This window comes from Erithacus rubecula (genome assembly GCF_903797595.1).
Source record: "Erithacus rubecula genome assembly, chromosome: 10".
Lineage (NCBI taxonomy): Eukaryota > Metazoa > Chordata > Aves > Passeriformes > Muscicapidae > Erithacus > Erithacus rubecula.
In genome coordinates, this window is record NC_136662.1 from 27,859,210 (window position 1) to 27,876,401 (window position 17,192).

Below are 17,192 nucleotides of genomic sequence, written 5' to 3' on the forward strand. Positions count from 1 at the left end.
CTGGGCCCAGTTCTGGGGGCTCCCTGGGCTGCTGGAGTAGGAAATGGGATGAAGCTGCTCAGCCCAGCCCCAGATGTGACAGCAACCCCAGCCCTCAGCTCAGACCGAGCACCACCAGGGAACTTGACCTTCTGCCACACTTGTACAACCCATGAATGGAGAACCTGTTATCCCTGCCCTGTGCAGAATAACTCATTCAAAGAGCAGGACATCCCTGAACATAAATCTGCCTCTTATAAAGTTGGCTGTGGTTTTCCCTGGTTGCCTCCAGTTCCTGCTGAATTTCATTAGGAACACCTCTATTATACAGCACAGGGAGAGAGCAACTGCTGCCTCTAGACTTTGAAAGAGCCCTTTAAAGGGAAGATCAATTTTGCATCTCACTAAATACCTAATGACAGACCAAACTGCAAGTACTTAGTTCAGCTGTATTTTAATAGCACTGTGGCTCCTCAAGAAATCCCAGTTACTGATACAGTTTGATGTCCTGAGGCAGTTTTCTCCAGACATTTTTCCTTTTTCTTTCTTTAGTAGTAGCACTTCATTAATAGCTGTTAGGAAACCTGACTGTCTGTGAATAAGCAGTACCAACAAACCTTTTCCCTCACTATTTATTCCTCCTTTCTTCCATTGGGAAACAGCCCCAGTGATCATAGAATGAGTTTTCAGGGTCTGAGGTATAGTGGTGCGTGAGCAAATGAAAGAGCAGCTTCGTGCCTTATAAAATAACAAATGGCAAAGCAGCTACTAATACAATTCATGGGGGCTGCTAAAAGGCTGCTGGATGTCACAAAAACAGCAACCCTTTGAGGTGATGAGATGGGAGCTTCTTAAGTCAACACATGCAGTTGGCTTCTCCCTGGCAGTGGTCCACTTCAGGGCAGGATCCAGGCTGTGATGCCTTCCCCCTCTGACAGACAGCTGTGAGTGTGCAAACGTGCTCTCTAATTCCAGATTAGCCACAAAGAGGAGTCATCATCCTTAAGAAACAGGCATGCTTGGAAAGGAAAGGCTGTCTGGAGGCTGCAGGGCACAGCACTATCCTCAAGTGCTTTGAGATATCCGAGCAAGGTTCCTGGCTCTAAAGGCGAAAGAGAAAAAATGTGCCTTTCATGCTGAGGGCTGTGTGCCTCTGGAACTCAGCTTCCCTGCTAACCCAGGTTTTCTTAAGCTTGGCTTAATAAAATCCAGATCTCATCTAATGAGTTCAGAGGATGCTTCAGAATGTCTCAACGTCGAAAGTGCTGATTTTGCACACCAAGCCAAGGAAGGTTTATGCGTCCAGAAGAGTTTCCAAAGTCTTTATCTTCACTGACTGGAAGGAGAAAAAACTCCCTGGGCTGGTAGCAGCACCTCTGCTCCTCCTGCAGCACATTGTGACTTGGCTTTAATTGCAGCCATGCCTGTTCTCACAACACACCCTCTCTGACAGTGCTTCAGCTCTGCCATGGCATTCCTGGGCATTTCAGCTGAGCCTTCCTTTGTCCAAATCATGGGAATCAAACCCATGGGTTTGGGACAGGCAGTGCTTTAGCCCAGACACGGGTGGTTTCTCCACTTTCTTCTGGATTTCTTTCTCTCTCATGGCCACTCAGTTGTTGGCTTGAAATGACAGGTTCTACAAAGAGGACATCTGGAAAGGCAGAGGGGCAGCTCTGAGCCATTCGAGTTGACAATTAAAAGTGCAACATCTCTTCCATCCTGCAGAGCTTTAGGTTCAAACCTGCAGAGGCAAAGGGGTTACTTCCAATGCCCTGAATTCCTTTAAATAAGTATCAGGCAGCATTTGCCTTGCAGTCAGCAAGGGCTGAGTTGAACCAAGCAGTGGCAGCAATACTCTCAGCTGTTAAATTTAGCAGCCTAATCATGCTTCCTTCTCTCTCTTTAATCAGGTGGAGCAAGTGGCATGTTGTCTTGCTGGTTGGTGCTGAGTCCAGCCCTGCTCCAGCAGTCCCAGCCCCTGGGCAGTGCCTGGGCAGCCATCTGTGGGGCAGCAGCATTGGTGGGGCACCGTGGCAGTGCTGTCTCCTAATCTCCCTGCTCCCATCCACACGTGCTGTCCTGATACCCGACAGCCGGTCCCACGCGGGCATCGTGCCAGCAGTGACTTTACAGGCTTTGTGGCAGGGATTATTTAAAGGAGATTAACCCTTCTAAACCCCTTAGATTTTAATTATTTCTGTATGTATTTATAAAACCTGCAGTCTGCTAGTTCCAGGGCACAACTGCCCCAGTCCCCATCCTTAACCTGGATTTGTGAATATGCAACACACCCGTGTTGCAGGATAGGGGCTGCACTGGACAAGGCTCGTTGGATTTATTTATTTATTGCCATTCTGGAGCAATTCACATCTGGGATGAAAATTAAACATTATGGTTTCAAATTGTAAAAAGAGCTAATAATTTGAACCACTTTAAAATACTAATAGGGCATTAATTGAATTGTTTGGGTCGATGAGGCATTTCTGGCTAATTATTTTGGTAGGGCAGCTCTGTAATAAATGCCTCCCCACTGCCCATGTTGTGAGCACAGAGACTCCCTGTCCCTCTGAAGACAGGACTATCTGTAAGGCTGATGTGCTGGAAACCAGGAGGGGGAAGGACTGTTTCTTTCATTCAGTATCCTAGCAGGTTTATTATATGCATAATAATGTTATGATACCCTGTGGTCTAGAAAACTGTCATGACTAGCAGGTATTGGTTATAGAAGGGAGAACAGAAAGGTGTGCACTTCCATCCTTTCATGCTTTCTCTCCTATTAGTCGTGTTAGGGCTGGGTTAATTAGTTTGTTAGAGTTAAAGAATGATGGAGAGAGTGTTTCTACTCTGCAGGTGTGTTGCAAAATTTAAATAAGACTGGAAATACCTTATTTCTGCTTCACAGCACAACCTGGCTTACCTTGGGTCATGCACACCTTGCAATCTCCAAAAGTATATAGAATCTTAAGAGTGGCTTGGGTTGGAAGGGACCTTAAGACCATACAGATCCAAACCCCTGCTATGGGCAAGGACACCTTCCACTAGACCAGGTTGCTCAGAGCCTCATCCAGCCCAGCTTTGATCACTTCCAGGGATGGGGCAGCCACAGCTTCTCTGAGAAAGATGTGCTAGACCCTCCCCACCCTCACAGTAACACCCTCACATACCTGCCTGTTTTCCAAATGCAAACATGAAACAAAAAACCCCACAGCATTATGGACCCCAGTGATCGGAGACAAAAATAGGGTAATTTTGAATTAATTCCTTAAAATGGGATCATTTTTATTTATTCTTATCTCCTGAACAAGGAAATAAATGCAGACAATGCCAAGGAGTCCATAAATAAATTCTGTTCTTGGCGAATCTCTTTAATATGCACACAGTCCTGCTGCTGTGGTAGTGAACATTTGACCAGTAGCAATTAATTTCTTATCACAGTCTTTCTATGAGGTAAGAAAACATTAGTGTCTCCATTAGGAGGTGGAGAACAGGAGCTCTCCAAGAACAGATGATGTACCCCACTTCATTCCCATGCCCCATGGCTTGCCAAGAGCTGCTGCAGGGAGAGGGCTTTGCAGGGATGCCTCTCCTGCAGCACAGCTGGGTGTTCCTTTCCAGGCAGATCCATCCTCCTGATCAAATGATAGACTCGGAAAACGTTCAATATCTGTATATTTCAGGATAAGTATCACTAAGCTGATGAATTTTCAGCAGCTTACTGTGAAGCATACAGCATTCCCTGTATTGGCAGGTGGGAAAAGAGAGAATTAAAAATAATAAGGTCCCTGGTATGAATCTTTTCTGTGTGGAAAGGGTTGAAAAAGAGGGTTTCTTACAGAAAATAGCATGTGATCCCATGGCATGTTGATGATTAGGCAAAGTGTCCTGAAGGTTAATAAATCTTTTCTCATTCAAATAGGTAGGATCTCCAGCTGAAAGTGCTGGACCCTGCATCCAGCCCCAGGGAGGGGGGAGCAGGGAAGCAAAGGGTTAAATTTCGGGCTGTAGAAGCAGATTGTGTTTTCCTTCTATGATGTGGGCTGACAAGACATCAGTATTCTATTCATCTGTTGGGAATTAGGCTGTTAATCCAATCAATGACTCTTGAGCTAGCTGCAGCCTGCCTCCCCACTGGGGAACAATCGGATCAGACGGGAGATTGTTTAAGAGCACAGAGCGGTCCCGGTGTCAGGTGGAATTTCCAAGCGTTCCCTAGTGAATTGGGGATGGGAAAGCTGTCTCAGCCCATTTATCCTGCCCCTTAAATAAGCAGGTATCTGCCTCAGCCATGCTAAAGTGATAAAGCAGTAGAGGAGCACTAACTTTTATGCAGGGAGGGGGCAGGGAAGCACCCTGAGAAGAGAGGTTTTAACATCCTGCGCTTTGGAATATCATCCTGTCCATAGCTTGGGATGGCATTTGTGTGGTTTGTCAGGGGGACTGGCTCAGCCACAGTGCTGTGACACTTGTTACAGCTTCAGGCATTGACTTCTCCAAACATTTTTTTGATCCCTGCAGCTTCCTGGCAGTTTTTCTATTGCACCAGCACACTTGTTTGATGAGCAGCAAGATGCCTGGTGCTGAAAGTAACAGGCAGTAGCAAATATTATTGGGATAACCTATAAATATGTCCTAATACACAGCTGGGCACAGAGTGCTGGCTGCAAAATGGATTGAAAATGCTCAATAGCAAAACATCCCTGAGAGTTTCAGTGTTGCTGCATGAGCTGCTGCGTAGGTTCAGAAATCAGTTTGTTCTGCAATTAATGACAGCCATGTCTGCAGTGGGATATTGAGAGCCTGTATCTGTGCCAGCAGCACTACATGCTGATCATAGTAGATGTGATAAATCCCATTGAAATTGCACTTGGAAATTTAGGTACAGCACCAGTTAGAAACTAGGGCGATGAGGGATTAGCGTAACCCTGGCACACTGAACTCCTCGGGCTGGGGGCGTTTGGGAGCATTAGCAAATGCAGGCTTCAGGAGGGAGACAGTGGTGGTTCCTGGGCATCCTCTTCTCTCTGAGCTTTCTTAGATCTGCTTTTAACAGCAGCTTCTCCAAATTAGTGCTCCTAAATGAACCACGAGTATGAGCTCCAGCAGTGAATACAGGCAGGGAGGTCCCCAGACAGAAAAATCCCCAGCTCAGAAGCTTGGCTTTAAAGGGCTTCAACATCCCTCTTCCCTTGATCATAATTTTGAATCAAACAAAAGCTAATGCAATTTTCTTTGCCTTTCAGTAGCAGATTGTGCTGTAAGGGTTCATGCCATTAGAAATGTAATAATTGCTTCTCTATGCAGATCTAATTTATCTGTGAGGCACTTAGAAGATAGGCTAAATGATAGCCTGGCAGTAGGCTCTGGAGAAGGGCCTGAGAGGTGATGATAAAAATCTGTCTAGCACCTTCCATCCTCGGGGATATCTGCCTGGCACAGTGTAGGAAATGGTCAGAATGGGAGGAAGTGAGCAGAGGAGAGAGCTGAGAGCTCTTGGAGAAAGACAGCTCAGTGACAAAGGGATCCCTGCCAAACCTGCACACATGCAGAGGAGGTGAGAGAGTTAATGAGGAAGCAAACTTAAGAGGATGCCCTGCACTTGCCAGCCTGGGTTATTTGCAATCCCTAAAAAACAGTGCATGCTTTTTGGTTTTGCTTCTAGCAGAGGTTGCTGTGTATCCTTTGTCCCATAGTTTTGGTCCTTGGAGAGTGCCTGAGCTGCCTTGGAATTGGGACCAAGGATGCACATGGGGATGTCTCCTGCTAAATTTCAGACTGGTTGTGTTAGCCCCCATTGCCTGGTTTTAGTATTGGTGGGTATTAGCATGTCAATTCTGGTGTATTGAGCTCAGTCTTCTTGGAGAGAAAATATCAGAGAGAGAATAAGATGATGATGATGAGGTTAAAGTAAATTGTTGGGAAGTTGAAGTCTAAAGTAGAAATAAATGAGAAATAAAACCCTTTTTAAAAGTGGAGGGAGGTATTTTCTTGCTATTTTTCATCTCCCTGGCTTGAGTGAGTGTGTGTCATGAGGCTGCAGAGATTTATATTACAGCTCCTAAGCACCGGTGCTTGTTCAGAGTCTGTATTATTCTGGCCCTTTTTATTCACCTTCTAAAGATGTAGTGTAAATATTTATCTTCCCTCTGGCCCATCATGCTGCCCAGGACCCAGTGCTGTTAAACACTCTTATCACCTCATCGTTCTTATCTCCTGCGATCCCTGCCAGCATTCGGAGTCTGTCAATGGGAACGAGTGTGCACCTTAAAAGGTGCCTCAAATGAGCAGAAAGAAAAGGTAATATAGGTGAAAAATACCTTAAAATAAAGAACACATGTGCTACCCCTCGAAAGGGCACGGTTAGAGGCTTCCTGCTGTGTTTGGGAGGTGATTGGAGGAATCAAAGTGAGGTCTCGGTATGGAGCAGCACTCGAGGTGTGCATCCCCTACAGACCCTTGTGCTGGTGTGGAGGATCCAGTCCATCTTCATCACCAGTATGGGATCAGGCTGGACCAAAGCTCACCCAGGTAACCAGCATGAATTAGTTTTTCCTTTTTCTCCACTGGTGCTAAACAAAACACGTGAGATGGAGGAAGAGGCAGTATCTCCCTCCCACTGCACACAGCCTGGAGAGTGAATGAAGCAGCTCTGAGCTATCAGTGCTTATTCAGCACTGTTTTTAAAACTGTCCCATGAAACCACAGTCAGACATTGACAGTCAAAGTCTACTTGAAATGGCAAAGCAGCAGCAATCTTGTCTTACAGAGTGCACAGCGTCTCAGCAGGTTTAGCCAAGCCACTTCCTTGTCTCTGCCCTTCAGTCCAGAACTTGTGTTAGGTTAAGCAGGGAATAGGAATTCTGAAGGAATGAACATGGGATAACATGGGATAGCAACACCAATATAATCCTATCACTTATAAGACAGAATTCAAGTGCAGCAGCCATGGTACCACTTAGCAGATAAGACAGTTGGTCCATCTGCGCCCGGTCCATCTTCTCCCATTTCTCTTGCTTAAATTTCTCAGGAGCAGAACAAAATCCTGTTATCCAATAAGTTATCCACTGGTAGTTGGATTTTCATTGAGTGACATCTGTCACAGACCTGGCATGTAGGAAGTACCAGTGATTTTGTAGCATCTTTGTTTTGATGGGTTGGGTAAATATGGACATTTGGGTTTTCATGTCCCAGAAAGGCCATGCAGCTCAGCTGTCACCCTGACATGGCCAGATGTGCCAGGAGGCTGTAGAAGCCACCAGGGATGGCACATGGCATTAGGAGGCAAGAGGAAATCTTGGAATCAGATCTGTTGTTGGTCAGTAATGTGTCTGTGACTGAGCACTCCTGCATTTGAGTGTGTCATGGTCTTTCTTTCCTTCCAGGTCATTTTCTGTCTACCTGTGTGGGTTTTGCCATTTCCATGAGCTCCTCCATTTTACAGATGGAGAATTGCCAAAAGGGCTCTGGGACAAGGGCCTGCCAGTGCCTTGCAAGCCTTTACAGAAGATGTTGCTTTGAGCCTGGCTTTTGCCCTCTTTTGTGCTGAAGTTCACTGAATCAGAGCAGGTTTCTTCCTTTTTAACCCGTGACAGTGACATTTTCACAGGTGATAGAGAGGCATGAAGAGGCATTTCTCTGAGGCATCCTGGCTCAGTGTTGGCCCAGAGCTGCCTATCTCCTCTTCCCCACTCACCAACATCAGCTTCCTTTCTCAGCACCTTCTCTTTGATCCATCTGCTGAGAGGATCCATCTGATCACTGTGACATCTCTGTTCCTCCCAGCTGTGGAGGATGCACTCCAGCTGCACTGACTGGTGCCAGTGGGGTGAGGACTGAGGCTTGTACCTGCCCATTCATTGTTTGGGATCATCCATCCCAGCACAGACACACCTTGGGAGGAGGACATTAAGGTGCTCAAAAGGCCACTGCTTTCTGTTGCACATCAGGAAATATCCCTTGCATCAATGCCAGCTACAATTCATCTTCACTCATCTTCTGCACATCGTGTTTGATTGCAAAACAGCCACTTCCAGTGCCTGGCAGGCAGTGTTTGTTTCACATAATTCCCACAAAGGGAGCCATAATCCTGACTTTCACAGCCCATCGTTGATTAGTGTCCAGGTGTGACCGTTTTGCTCTGAAGGCTCAGCATTGCCATACCTGGAGCAGCCGGGTACATCAGGCTGCAATTAGCCACGGTGCTCCAAAAAGCCAAATCAAAGAGGGATTGAGAACAGCAGCTTCCCGAGGGCTTTCAAGGCCTTTAGTGAGTGACCACACTAGAGCTTTTTCCATTTACCTGGATTAAAATTTGTCACAGAGGAAATAGAAGCAAACAGCACGGCATCTGAGAAGTGTAACAAATAGCATTTGGCCATTGGGCAGGCTCAAAGCAGGGGGAAAATCCGCAGCATAAATAAAGTGCAAACCATGTTTGCATAACATTGGATTAATAGTTCTTTTTAAAAACCACACTGGGATTAAAGAGACCCATTTCCTATGCCGGGACCTGTGCTCCCTCCTTAGCCCAGCAGATGCCAGGAAGTACATCTAAGAGAAATAAAAAACCTTGTTATCTGCAGCCAGCTGCTGAAACAGCAGTGCTTTCTGCAGGCCTTTGGAAGAGGAACAAATATCTGCAGCATTCCTGGAGCAGTCCTATGTGTTTTAATAGGGAGTTCTGCAGCAAAGCATTCCAGGGGGAAAGGGTTTCTTCTGCATGGCTCCAGTCCTGTTCACCTGTGGGTTTTGTTGGCTGCAGTCTTGGAGGTGGTGATGCAGTGGAGAGCTGGATTCCCATCCCCCAGCCCACACATTTGACATCCTGCCTTTCCAATAACTCATTTGGAGCACTCCCACCTGTCCTTCCCCAGCCCTGCTCCATATTTTGCTGAAGTCAGTGCTGGCTCTGTGTTACAAACAGGCATGTGCTTAGGGAGAGCTCAGGGACACTGGCTCACATTGGTTACCTTATTAGTGTGGGATAATCAATGGATGCTGTCTGTGATTCCCTCAGTTCTTTGGTTTGTGGTACCATCTTATGACACCCATTTGCATTACGCTCCCCACAGTTTGGGCAGAAATAGGCTCTGAAATGAGGTGTCTTCAAACACTGCTGTGAGTGACATGAAGGGGAGGTAGTGGCACATGGAAAGAAAAATCTGGCCCTCCCACCCTTTTGCTTGGAAGAGCCGTGGAATGGGCATTTAGGCAGCCAATGCCTTTTACATTTGGCTTTTTATCCCTGTTGCTGCCGTGGTTGTTGTGTTGGTGCAGTGTCCCAGAGCAAAGCATGGCATCTCCCACCCTAAAACACAGGTCATTCCTAATTCCTCAGCTCAACAGGCTGAATATCAAACAGAATAACACACTGGGAAACCTGAAGACTTCCAGCTATGAGTGGAATTTCTACCTGTTCTCCTGTTCTTTTTCACCTGCTCCAGAATCTACAGCAAACTGTAGAATTTGCACCTTAATCCCCAAGATGACGGCAATTAAAAACTTAAGTCACCACAGACAGATGCAAATAAATTAAGGAGGCAAAGAACTGAATTAGAGGCTAATCCTGGTTGGGGAGTGAAAGCAAAGAGGCCAGTAATTCTTTCCTTCTGTTATTTCACCTATTCTGGTGGCAGGATGAGGCTGTGTCGGGGTGAGGTGCCTGGGTTTGCAGTGCTGGATGTAAGATATCTGCTGTGGCAGAACCCTGGAGAGGGGACACAGGAGTCTGGGGAGGAACACACTTCCCAAAGCAGTGCAGCTGATGCAGTGGCTTAAGTGTTAGCTGGAACAGAAAGCTGTGTGCCAACACCAACAAATCATGCAGTTTGCTTTGCCCTTGTGCTGCAGGTGTTTCACAAGGATGTTTTACAACTTATTCTCATCCCTGAGCACTGTGCCCTTTCCTGAGTTGGTAGAATTTAACCTGAGTATTGGGGTAGACCTGAATTCTGAAGGCAGGGACCTAAGATTTATTCAGGTGGAAGGAACTGTGTTTTTTCCCCCTTGTGCTCCCTTGTGCTGAAGAGTGCAGTGCACTGAGCTATGTGAGCATCCCAGTGCTTTACCCTTCTCTCAAGTAGCTGGTCAAAGCTAGGTTTGCACTGAAGCATCTTGCACTAAAGCATCAGGAGTAGCAAGAATCCCAGAGTGAGGCCATAGGACTGAAATCCTTCATTTTTATGGGCTGGAAGTGATAACAGTATGAACTGAATTATACTCACGTCATGACGTGATCCACGCACTCCTACGGGTGGGTAGATATTGATTATCCATCAATAGGGAGTGATGCTGGATGATGATTCAGATCTCAGCTGTCAGCTAGCTGGGTGTCCTGGCTGTTTGTCTGGTCAATTAAAATGATGCTGTGATTCAGCCTATTTGTTTAAAACTGGGATTTATTTGTGTTACCACAATGTTACCTACACCTCTAAAATCAAATCTTTCTCTTTTTCAGGATGGGGAAGGCCAGACTGCACTCCATTATGGTAAGCTGCTTCTAAGCTTGGCTGTTCCTTTTTAGCAGCATGGATTTGCAGCTGGAGTAAATGCTGTATATACACAGAAAGCAAATTTTGGGAGAAAACTGAGCAAGAAAGCTGGATTTGATTAACCAGTGGCTACCTCCACTAGCAAATCCCAGCATGGTAGGGGTAGGAGCCTTGGGAGAAGATTGCTGCCCTCCCTTCATTCTCCTCTGCAAATGTCACCTTAAAGCCTTCCTTTTCCCCCAGTTAATGATGCAGAGTTTCCCTGTACACTCTGTTTCTCCAGGATGGTGGTGTGCCTGCTGCAGACCCAGGAGTGGCTCTGGTTTGGGGATGCCAAATCCCTTGGCCTTCAGGGAGGACCTGGGCCAGTTTTAACAGGTTACACAGGTCAGGGGAAGGGGACAAACAAGGTGGCCTTCACCATCATGTGTCCTGGTGACAAATCTGTTTGATCACAGCTGAGAGAGCAGCAGCTTCTCTACTACCAAAATCAGCAGAAGCAAGTCACAGTTGGTGTCCCTCCTACAATTACAGGCTAATTAGATACATTATTTAATTGGAAGCTTGTTCTATCTCCAAATGAGAAAAGTAGAGACTGAAGTGACGCGTGCGGTGCTGATGTGCAGGGAATAGGAAAAAAGTATCCATTTAATCTGGATCATAATCTTTTTCCCAAAATTAAGACATAGCCAGTTATTATCTTGTACTCTCTCTTGATGCCTGTCACTGTAATTAAGAGCATACTTGTCATTCTGAAGTGTTTGTGTCTTTCTCTCTCTTCTTGATCTCTCCACAAGGACATTAGCAGGATGGCAAAATTGCTTTGCAGAAATCAGTCCAAAGCACAGCATTTGGATCTGAAGCTAAACTCCAGATTCCAGGGCCCCTGAAGCAAAACTGTAGTTACAATAATGTGTCATTTCTCCCTGTGGGATCTTTCCTGTAGGATCCTCAATTTTTCAAACTCCTATCACTGTGACTGGAATGGTGAATTTGTTGCTTAGCACAGTGTTGTCCACAGATGGACAGCACTTAAAATGCCACATTGCCTCTTCCTCTTCCTAAGCCATTCTACAGTTTGAGCTTTCTCTCTCCTTGGAAGATGCTTTCCAGCTCCAGGACTGAGGGGTACACAGTAGATTGTAATAGGTTGTGCAAAAGCATAGCACACCTGTAAGTTATCCAAGAGCTCTTGCTTCAAGCAAGCCCAGTATGTGGAAGGTGGATGCAGGTGGATCCCTCTGGCTGGGGACTGAGGCAGGTTGTTCAACACAAACAAACATAACTGATATAATGAACATTATTTCAGAAATGTTTTCTCTGATTCACCCTTCCAGCTTAGGTGTTTCAATAATGAGTTTCCCAGGATTTTCTTCCTAAGAAGAAAATATTTGTTAAGTGTTGAAATTTTTTCTTCCCCTTGAGCATTATCCCCTCTCTCATTCCTGTATGTCATCTTTGGGAAGCCTCTCTGGGTTGCTGGCACACAGGTCTGGGGTTCCCATGGGTGCCTGGCTGTTCTTGGTGGCCATCACTGCCCCCAGGACATCCTCATTCCCTTTCTTGCTGATCCGGCCATAGACCACCCCAAGCTTGGAAAATGCTTCTTAAACGGGTGACTGGGTTTGATTCAAGTGTCTGTTGGCCTGAAAGTGGAACTCACTGTCACCTCCCACTCCCATTTTGATCAGCACTTCACAACCAAGGCAGTGGAGGGGCAGAACTCCTAACGGAGTTCTCCTAATGCTCTGAGCAGAGCAGTGCCTTCACAAGGCCTTCCCTCTTGTTGGAGGCTGTTCATGGAGTTCAGGGAAGGGTTAAATCCCATCAGCAAGGCAGCCCCTGCTTTTAGGGTGTCTGCATCCCTTTTTATGAGCAGGTGTGGCCTGACAGCTGTCCTTGTGGTGACAGCTCTCCCGATTACAGCCGGTGTCAAAGCGCATCCTGCTGGGGGTTATAAATCCCGGCTCCTTCCGACGGGCTGACCCCGGCTTTAATCGGGGGTTAAGTGGAGGCCAGTCCAGCAGCCCTGGACCCTGCTCTGTGCCCATGGCACAGCTGAACAGCCCCTTCCCTCAGCTGCTCTGCATCCATCCATCCAGCCCCCCCAGGGGAGTGCTGGAATCATTGCTGCTGCCTGTCCCCGAGGAAATCAAGGCACTCGGAGCGGCCGCGGCGTGGGCAGGCTCTGTATCCTCCTGGCGCCCCGGCTCCCCTGCAAAGCACCATCTGTTGGGCTCTGTCTGCGCCGGGCCGGGGCACTGGGAGGGGACTGCGGGGAAAATAAATAATAAAAAAAAATTCATCATCCCAACCCCGAGGATTAATGGAGTCGGGAGGAGAACTGCGCCGAACGGAAATTCATCTTCACCCGTGCCAGTGTCAGGGCTGCCGCTCTGGCCCTTGACAAATCGAGGGTCCCAGGGTGTGATAAATCCAGCAGCTCTGCTTGTCCCTAGGGGTGTCCCCAGCCTGCTCAAGGACATGGCACTGGATGAGTAAGCCACCTTTCCCATCCCCAGAAGCTGCCACTGTACCTTCCTTGGCACCTCTGCAAGTCTTATTTTCTGCCTTGCCCACACCCCCACCTGCTTCCTCACCAATCTCTTTCCTCTTTTTGACCCCTTTTTTATCTTTTCTATATAAACTCAAATCACACATTGAATTTATTTTAATGAGACATTACTGCTTGTCCTTTTGGATCAGTAGGAAACTGTGGGAGTAATGCAAAATACACTAGTTACTAATGGAGTCAGTCGATTGCTTTATAAAAACACCCAAAATATTATTGAAACCAATTGCTACCAGTGCAAGAGGAAGCTGCCAGCTTCATGGCCTGGTAAAGCAGCTTTGGGCTGCACAAGGTCTGAGTTGCACAGGCTGAAGGGAAAATCCAGAGTCTGGGACTTCTACCTATGTCAGCCAAGTCCAGTGTTAAGAGTTTTCCTGATTTTCCTGCTTCTTTTTTTGTAGCATCCTTAGTTAAGACATCCCAAGACAGAGAAAAGCTCAGGTCAAACTCAACTAGCTTGGCAGAGAAAATGAGGGATGAAAAAACAGTTGCTAGTAGAGGTGTGGGAAATACAATGTGTGCCATTAACAGCTGTCCCAAGCCATGGGCAGAGTTGTCTGGAGCTGGTTCTCGAGGACATGGTGGCCAGCAGCTATAAACCATCTGATTTTATGCAGAAAGAAGTGATGGGCAAAAGTCAAGAGCAAGGCAGTACTGAAGATGTTGTGTCTGGGATGTGCTGCCTGCTCCCTGGGAGATTCAGGAGGCAGGTGAGGAGCAAGGGCTTACAGATACATTATAGATGAACATCTGAGTACAAGAGCAGGCAGGGAATGCCTTCCTAGGTGGCTCTTTGGGGGTGCCTGCAGTGCTGCAGTAGCACTCTGGGGCCCTTGCCAGGGTCAGTCTCCAGTCCTGGATGTGAGGGTGCCTTAGCCAAGCTGTGCCCAGGCTCCCTGTGATGCCCTGCAGATCCCTCTACTCCCAGCACCTGTGGCTGCACTGTGGGCTCTGGGTGCTGCTTGCACCCCCTCAGGACTTCTGGCTTTGCATTGCTCTCCCTCTCTTTTCTCCTTCCTTTGCACTATTCAGTCCAAAGCAATACATTGTGTCTGGGCGCTGCTGCAGCGATGCTGTGCCGGGCCAGGTGCTGAGCCGGCATTTCCTGCCCGCGGGGGAAATCTCCAGCCACAGCCACGGCTCCAGAAATGCCCAGCACCTCCCCCTCGGGCCACATCCCACACTCACCCTTCCCTTTACCCCCCCAGCTGCCACCTGCGAGTTTCTGGACATCGTGGAGCTGCTGCTGCAGTGGGGAGCAGACCCCAGGCTGCGGGACCAGGAGGGCTGCCTGCCCGAGGAGGTGACGGACTCCAGAGCCATCACTTCAGCTCTGCAGCAGCACAGCACCGGCGAGCCCTGACCCCCAGGGCACAGAGATGCTCTGCAATAGAACCCTTCCCCCTTCCCTCTGCCCTCCCCAAACACCTCGGGCCTTCAAGGGGACCTTGTAAAGCACAGCGTCTGGCTGGGCTCTCCAGCACCAGGGCCCTGAGCAGGATGGCATCAGAGTTCAGCATGCTCTGACGTTTATCAGTATTTGAGGGGGGGAGGGAGAGGGCCTGGAGGAGCCCCAAGTATTACTTTAATGTATCAAACATGAGTGCTGTGTGGGCTGTCTCACCAGAGCAGCGTGGGCTGACTGGTTGGCTCCTCCATGGGGATGCAGAGCCAGGTGAGATGCTCATCTCTCCCGTTGAGACTGAATTTTGGTTGTTTTTTTTTTTTTTTTCCCTGGGTCCAAACAAATAATATAAATAAAAGCACAGTATTGGGATCAAGCCTCAGTATGTTTGTTTGGGTTTTTGGGGGTTTTTTTAAGGGGTTGACTTGTAGCTGTAAGAATGGGAGGCAGCTCAGGGCAGTCATAACCTTTGAGAAGTTCTGCTGGAGCTCTTGTCCTGGGGAGAGAGAGCTGCAAAGACAGCAGAGTCCTACAGGTGTGTGTCTGTCCCTCTGGTTCTCACACAACACATGTTGCTAATCAGTCTCTCCAAGCTGACAGGACTTTTACCACTTTGCTGAATTGAATGGCTTTAAACCCCACCTCTGTTAGCAGCTCCAGGGCCTCCTGCTGTATGTCCATCCCTGGAATGACTCCTTCAGGGCTGAGGTCTGGTAAGAATTGAGCACAGATAAACCTGCACCTACCCTGTCACTCCTTTGGGTCTGTCTCAGACACTTCATGATCTTTTCAGCTGGCCAAGTACCCAAAAGGGAGAAAAATGTGCCATGCCTGAGTGCTGGAGTGAATGCAGGATGATCATGGGGTTTAGTGCTTCCTCATTAGCACCCAGCTGGGCCCAGGGAGCTGCCAGGGGTGGGTTTGTGCTGTGGGGTAGCTCCCAGCTGGGAGGGAGGCTGCTGCACTGGCTGAGTGTGTGGCAAGAGGAGACCATGGCTTCCCTGCAGGATATTGCCATGAGTTGGCTTTTCCCAGACAAGATTTACAGCCTGGGGGGAGCAGAGGAAATCTCCATGGCTGTGACAGGAAGCTGCTTGCCATGGGGTTCTGCAGCAGAAGAATAAATGGGAACATTCCTTTGGCTAAGGGCTGGCTGGGCAGCAGGCACACGTGGCTTTGGCCCCTTGCAGTGTCTGTGGCTCCTGCCAGCATTTGCTGACGCTGACAGAGTCACTGTGCTGGCTCCAGCAGCCACCACACCACACACAGCACGGGCCAGGCTCCGTGCTGAGGACACAGTGCCTTGGGCAGGTTATTTTCCATTAACTTAACATGAAGCAGGACCCCCCTTGGTTTCTGCTCCCTTTGCCCCTGCCCAGAGCAGCTGCAGGCTGGCTCATCACAACCCGGTGCTTTTGCATCCAGATGCAGCAAAGATGCCAACCCCACTACTGGAGTCACACTGACTTTGTGAGGGAGACATGGTGGCACTAAGGTTGGGGACAAGCAAGGCCACCCCTGTGCAGGCCCATAATGCACAGCCACTGCCTGGCTTGATGGACAGGCTGGGTAATAAAAAATCTCTGTTAAAGCTGGGATGAAAAGCAGCAGCCGCGGTGCCGGTGCTTTCAGAGAGCACATTTGGGGCCGAGCGCTCAGCCCTGGAGATGTTTATAGCACTTTAGGTCTGTTTGTGAGGTTGGAGCCTTTCCAAAAAAAAAAAAAAAAAAAAGAAAGCAGGGTGGGGGGGAGGAGAGAAAGACATATATTATTGTTTATAATCTGCTTTATTCAGCCAAACCTTTCCCCAGCAGCCTTGCGGATTGCTGTTAAATCCCTCGGTGCCTTTAACTACCGATACAGAAAGTGGTTAATGTGCATTCACCCTAAGCTTGGCATCTACTCCAGGAAATCACTTTAATTGAGAAGCATTAAATGTTAAAATGATTAAAATACAGAAAGCCAACACACCGGTGCCCGTGGAGGGGTTGGACCCCCCTGCCCCCCCTGCCTGGCACGGCCTTCACATCTCACCTGTGCCCACCAAGCGCTGTGGTGGCACAGCCAGGCACCCCTGTCACTGCATGGTGGCAGGAAAGCTGTGCCACCTTGGGGTGCCATGTGGCAGCCATGGAGATTCCTGCCCCAAAGGTCTCTGTGCCAGCAAAAAGCCAGGGCACGATGACCAGTGTCACTTGTTCCATCACCCAGGGATGTCACTTCCACCATCCAGACACGACCCCGGCAATCCTGACCCCAAACAGGTGCCAGAGCAGGGATGCCAGTGGTGACCACTGCCCTCCCACTGAGGAAGAAAATCTCCAAGACAGCAGCTGCTAAAGAGCATCCCGAGTTTATTTGCCTTCGCTTTCCCTCACAGAGGAGGGGGTGACTGTACACATCTCATGCCAACACACCAGAGGCAGGGTACAAAAGCAATGCCCTGGGCCCAAATCCAGGGGCAATTTGAGGGGATCATTTCTCCCCAAGACATGGCAATAAATAAGGTTTTATTCTTTAAAATTATTTTTATTATTATTATTTTGGTGGGTTTTATTTTTTTTCCTTTTTATTCCCCCAGGAAACAAGACTCTCACTTTCTGGAACTGTACAAAATTTACACAGCGAGGGGAGGAGGCATTTGGCCTTGTTGAAGGGGGATGGAGAGCAGCAGGCACAGCTCTCCCCTGACCCCTCCCCACCAGTGCCGGCAAGGCCGGGAGCTTGGCACGAAGCAGCACCCAAG

General features: G+C 48.2%; 1 protein-coding gene across 1 annotated transcript in view; it reads left to right on the plus strand.

Moving 5' to 3' along the window:
* Positions 1-14,822, plus strand: part of ACBD6 (acyl-CoA binding domain containing 6) — a 78,742-nt gene extending 63,920 nt beyond the window's left edge. The window contains exons 7-8 of the mRNA XM_079313747.1: positions 10,436-10,466; positions 14,250-14,822. Coding sequence (XP_079169873.1) covers positions 10,436-10,466; positions 14,250-14,404 — 186 coding nt within the window. The 3' untranslated portion in view covers positions 14,405-14,822. The remainder of the gene's footprint in view (positions 1-10,435; positions 10,467-14,249) is intronic.
* The last annotated feature ends 2,370 nt before the right edge of the window (positions 14,823-17,192 follow it).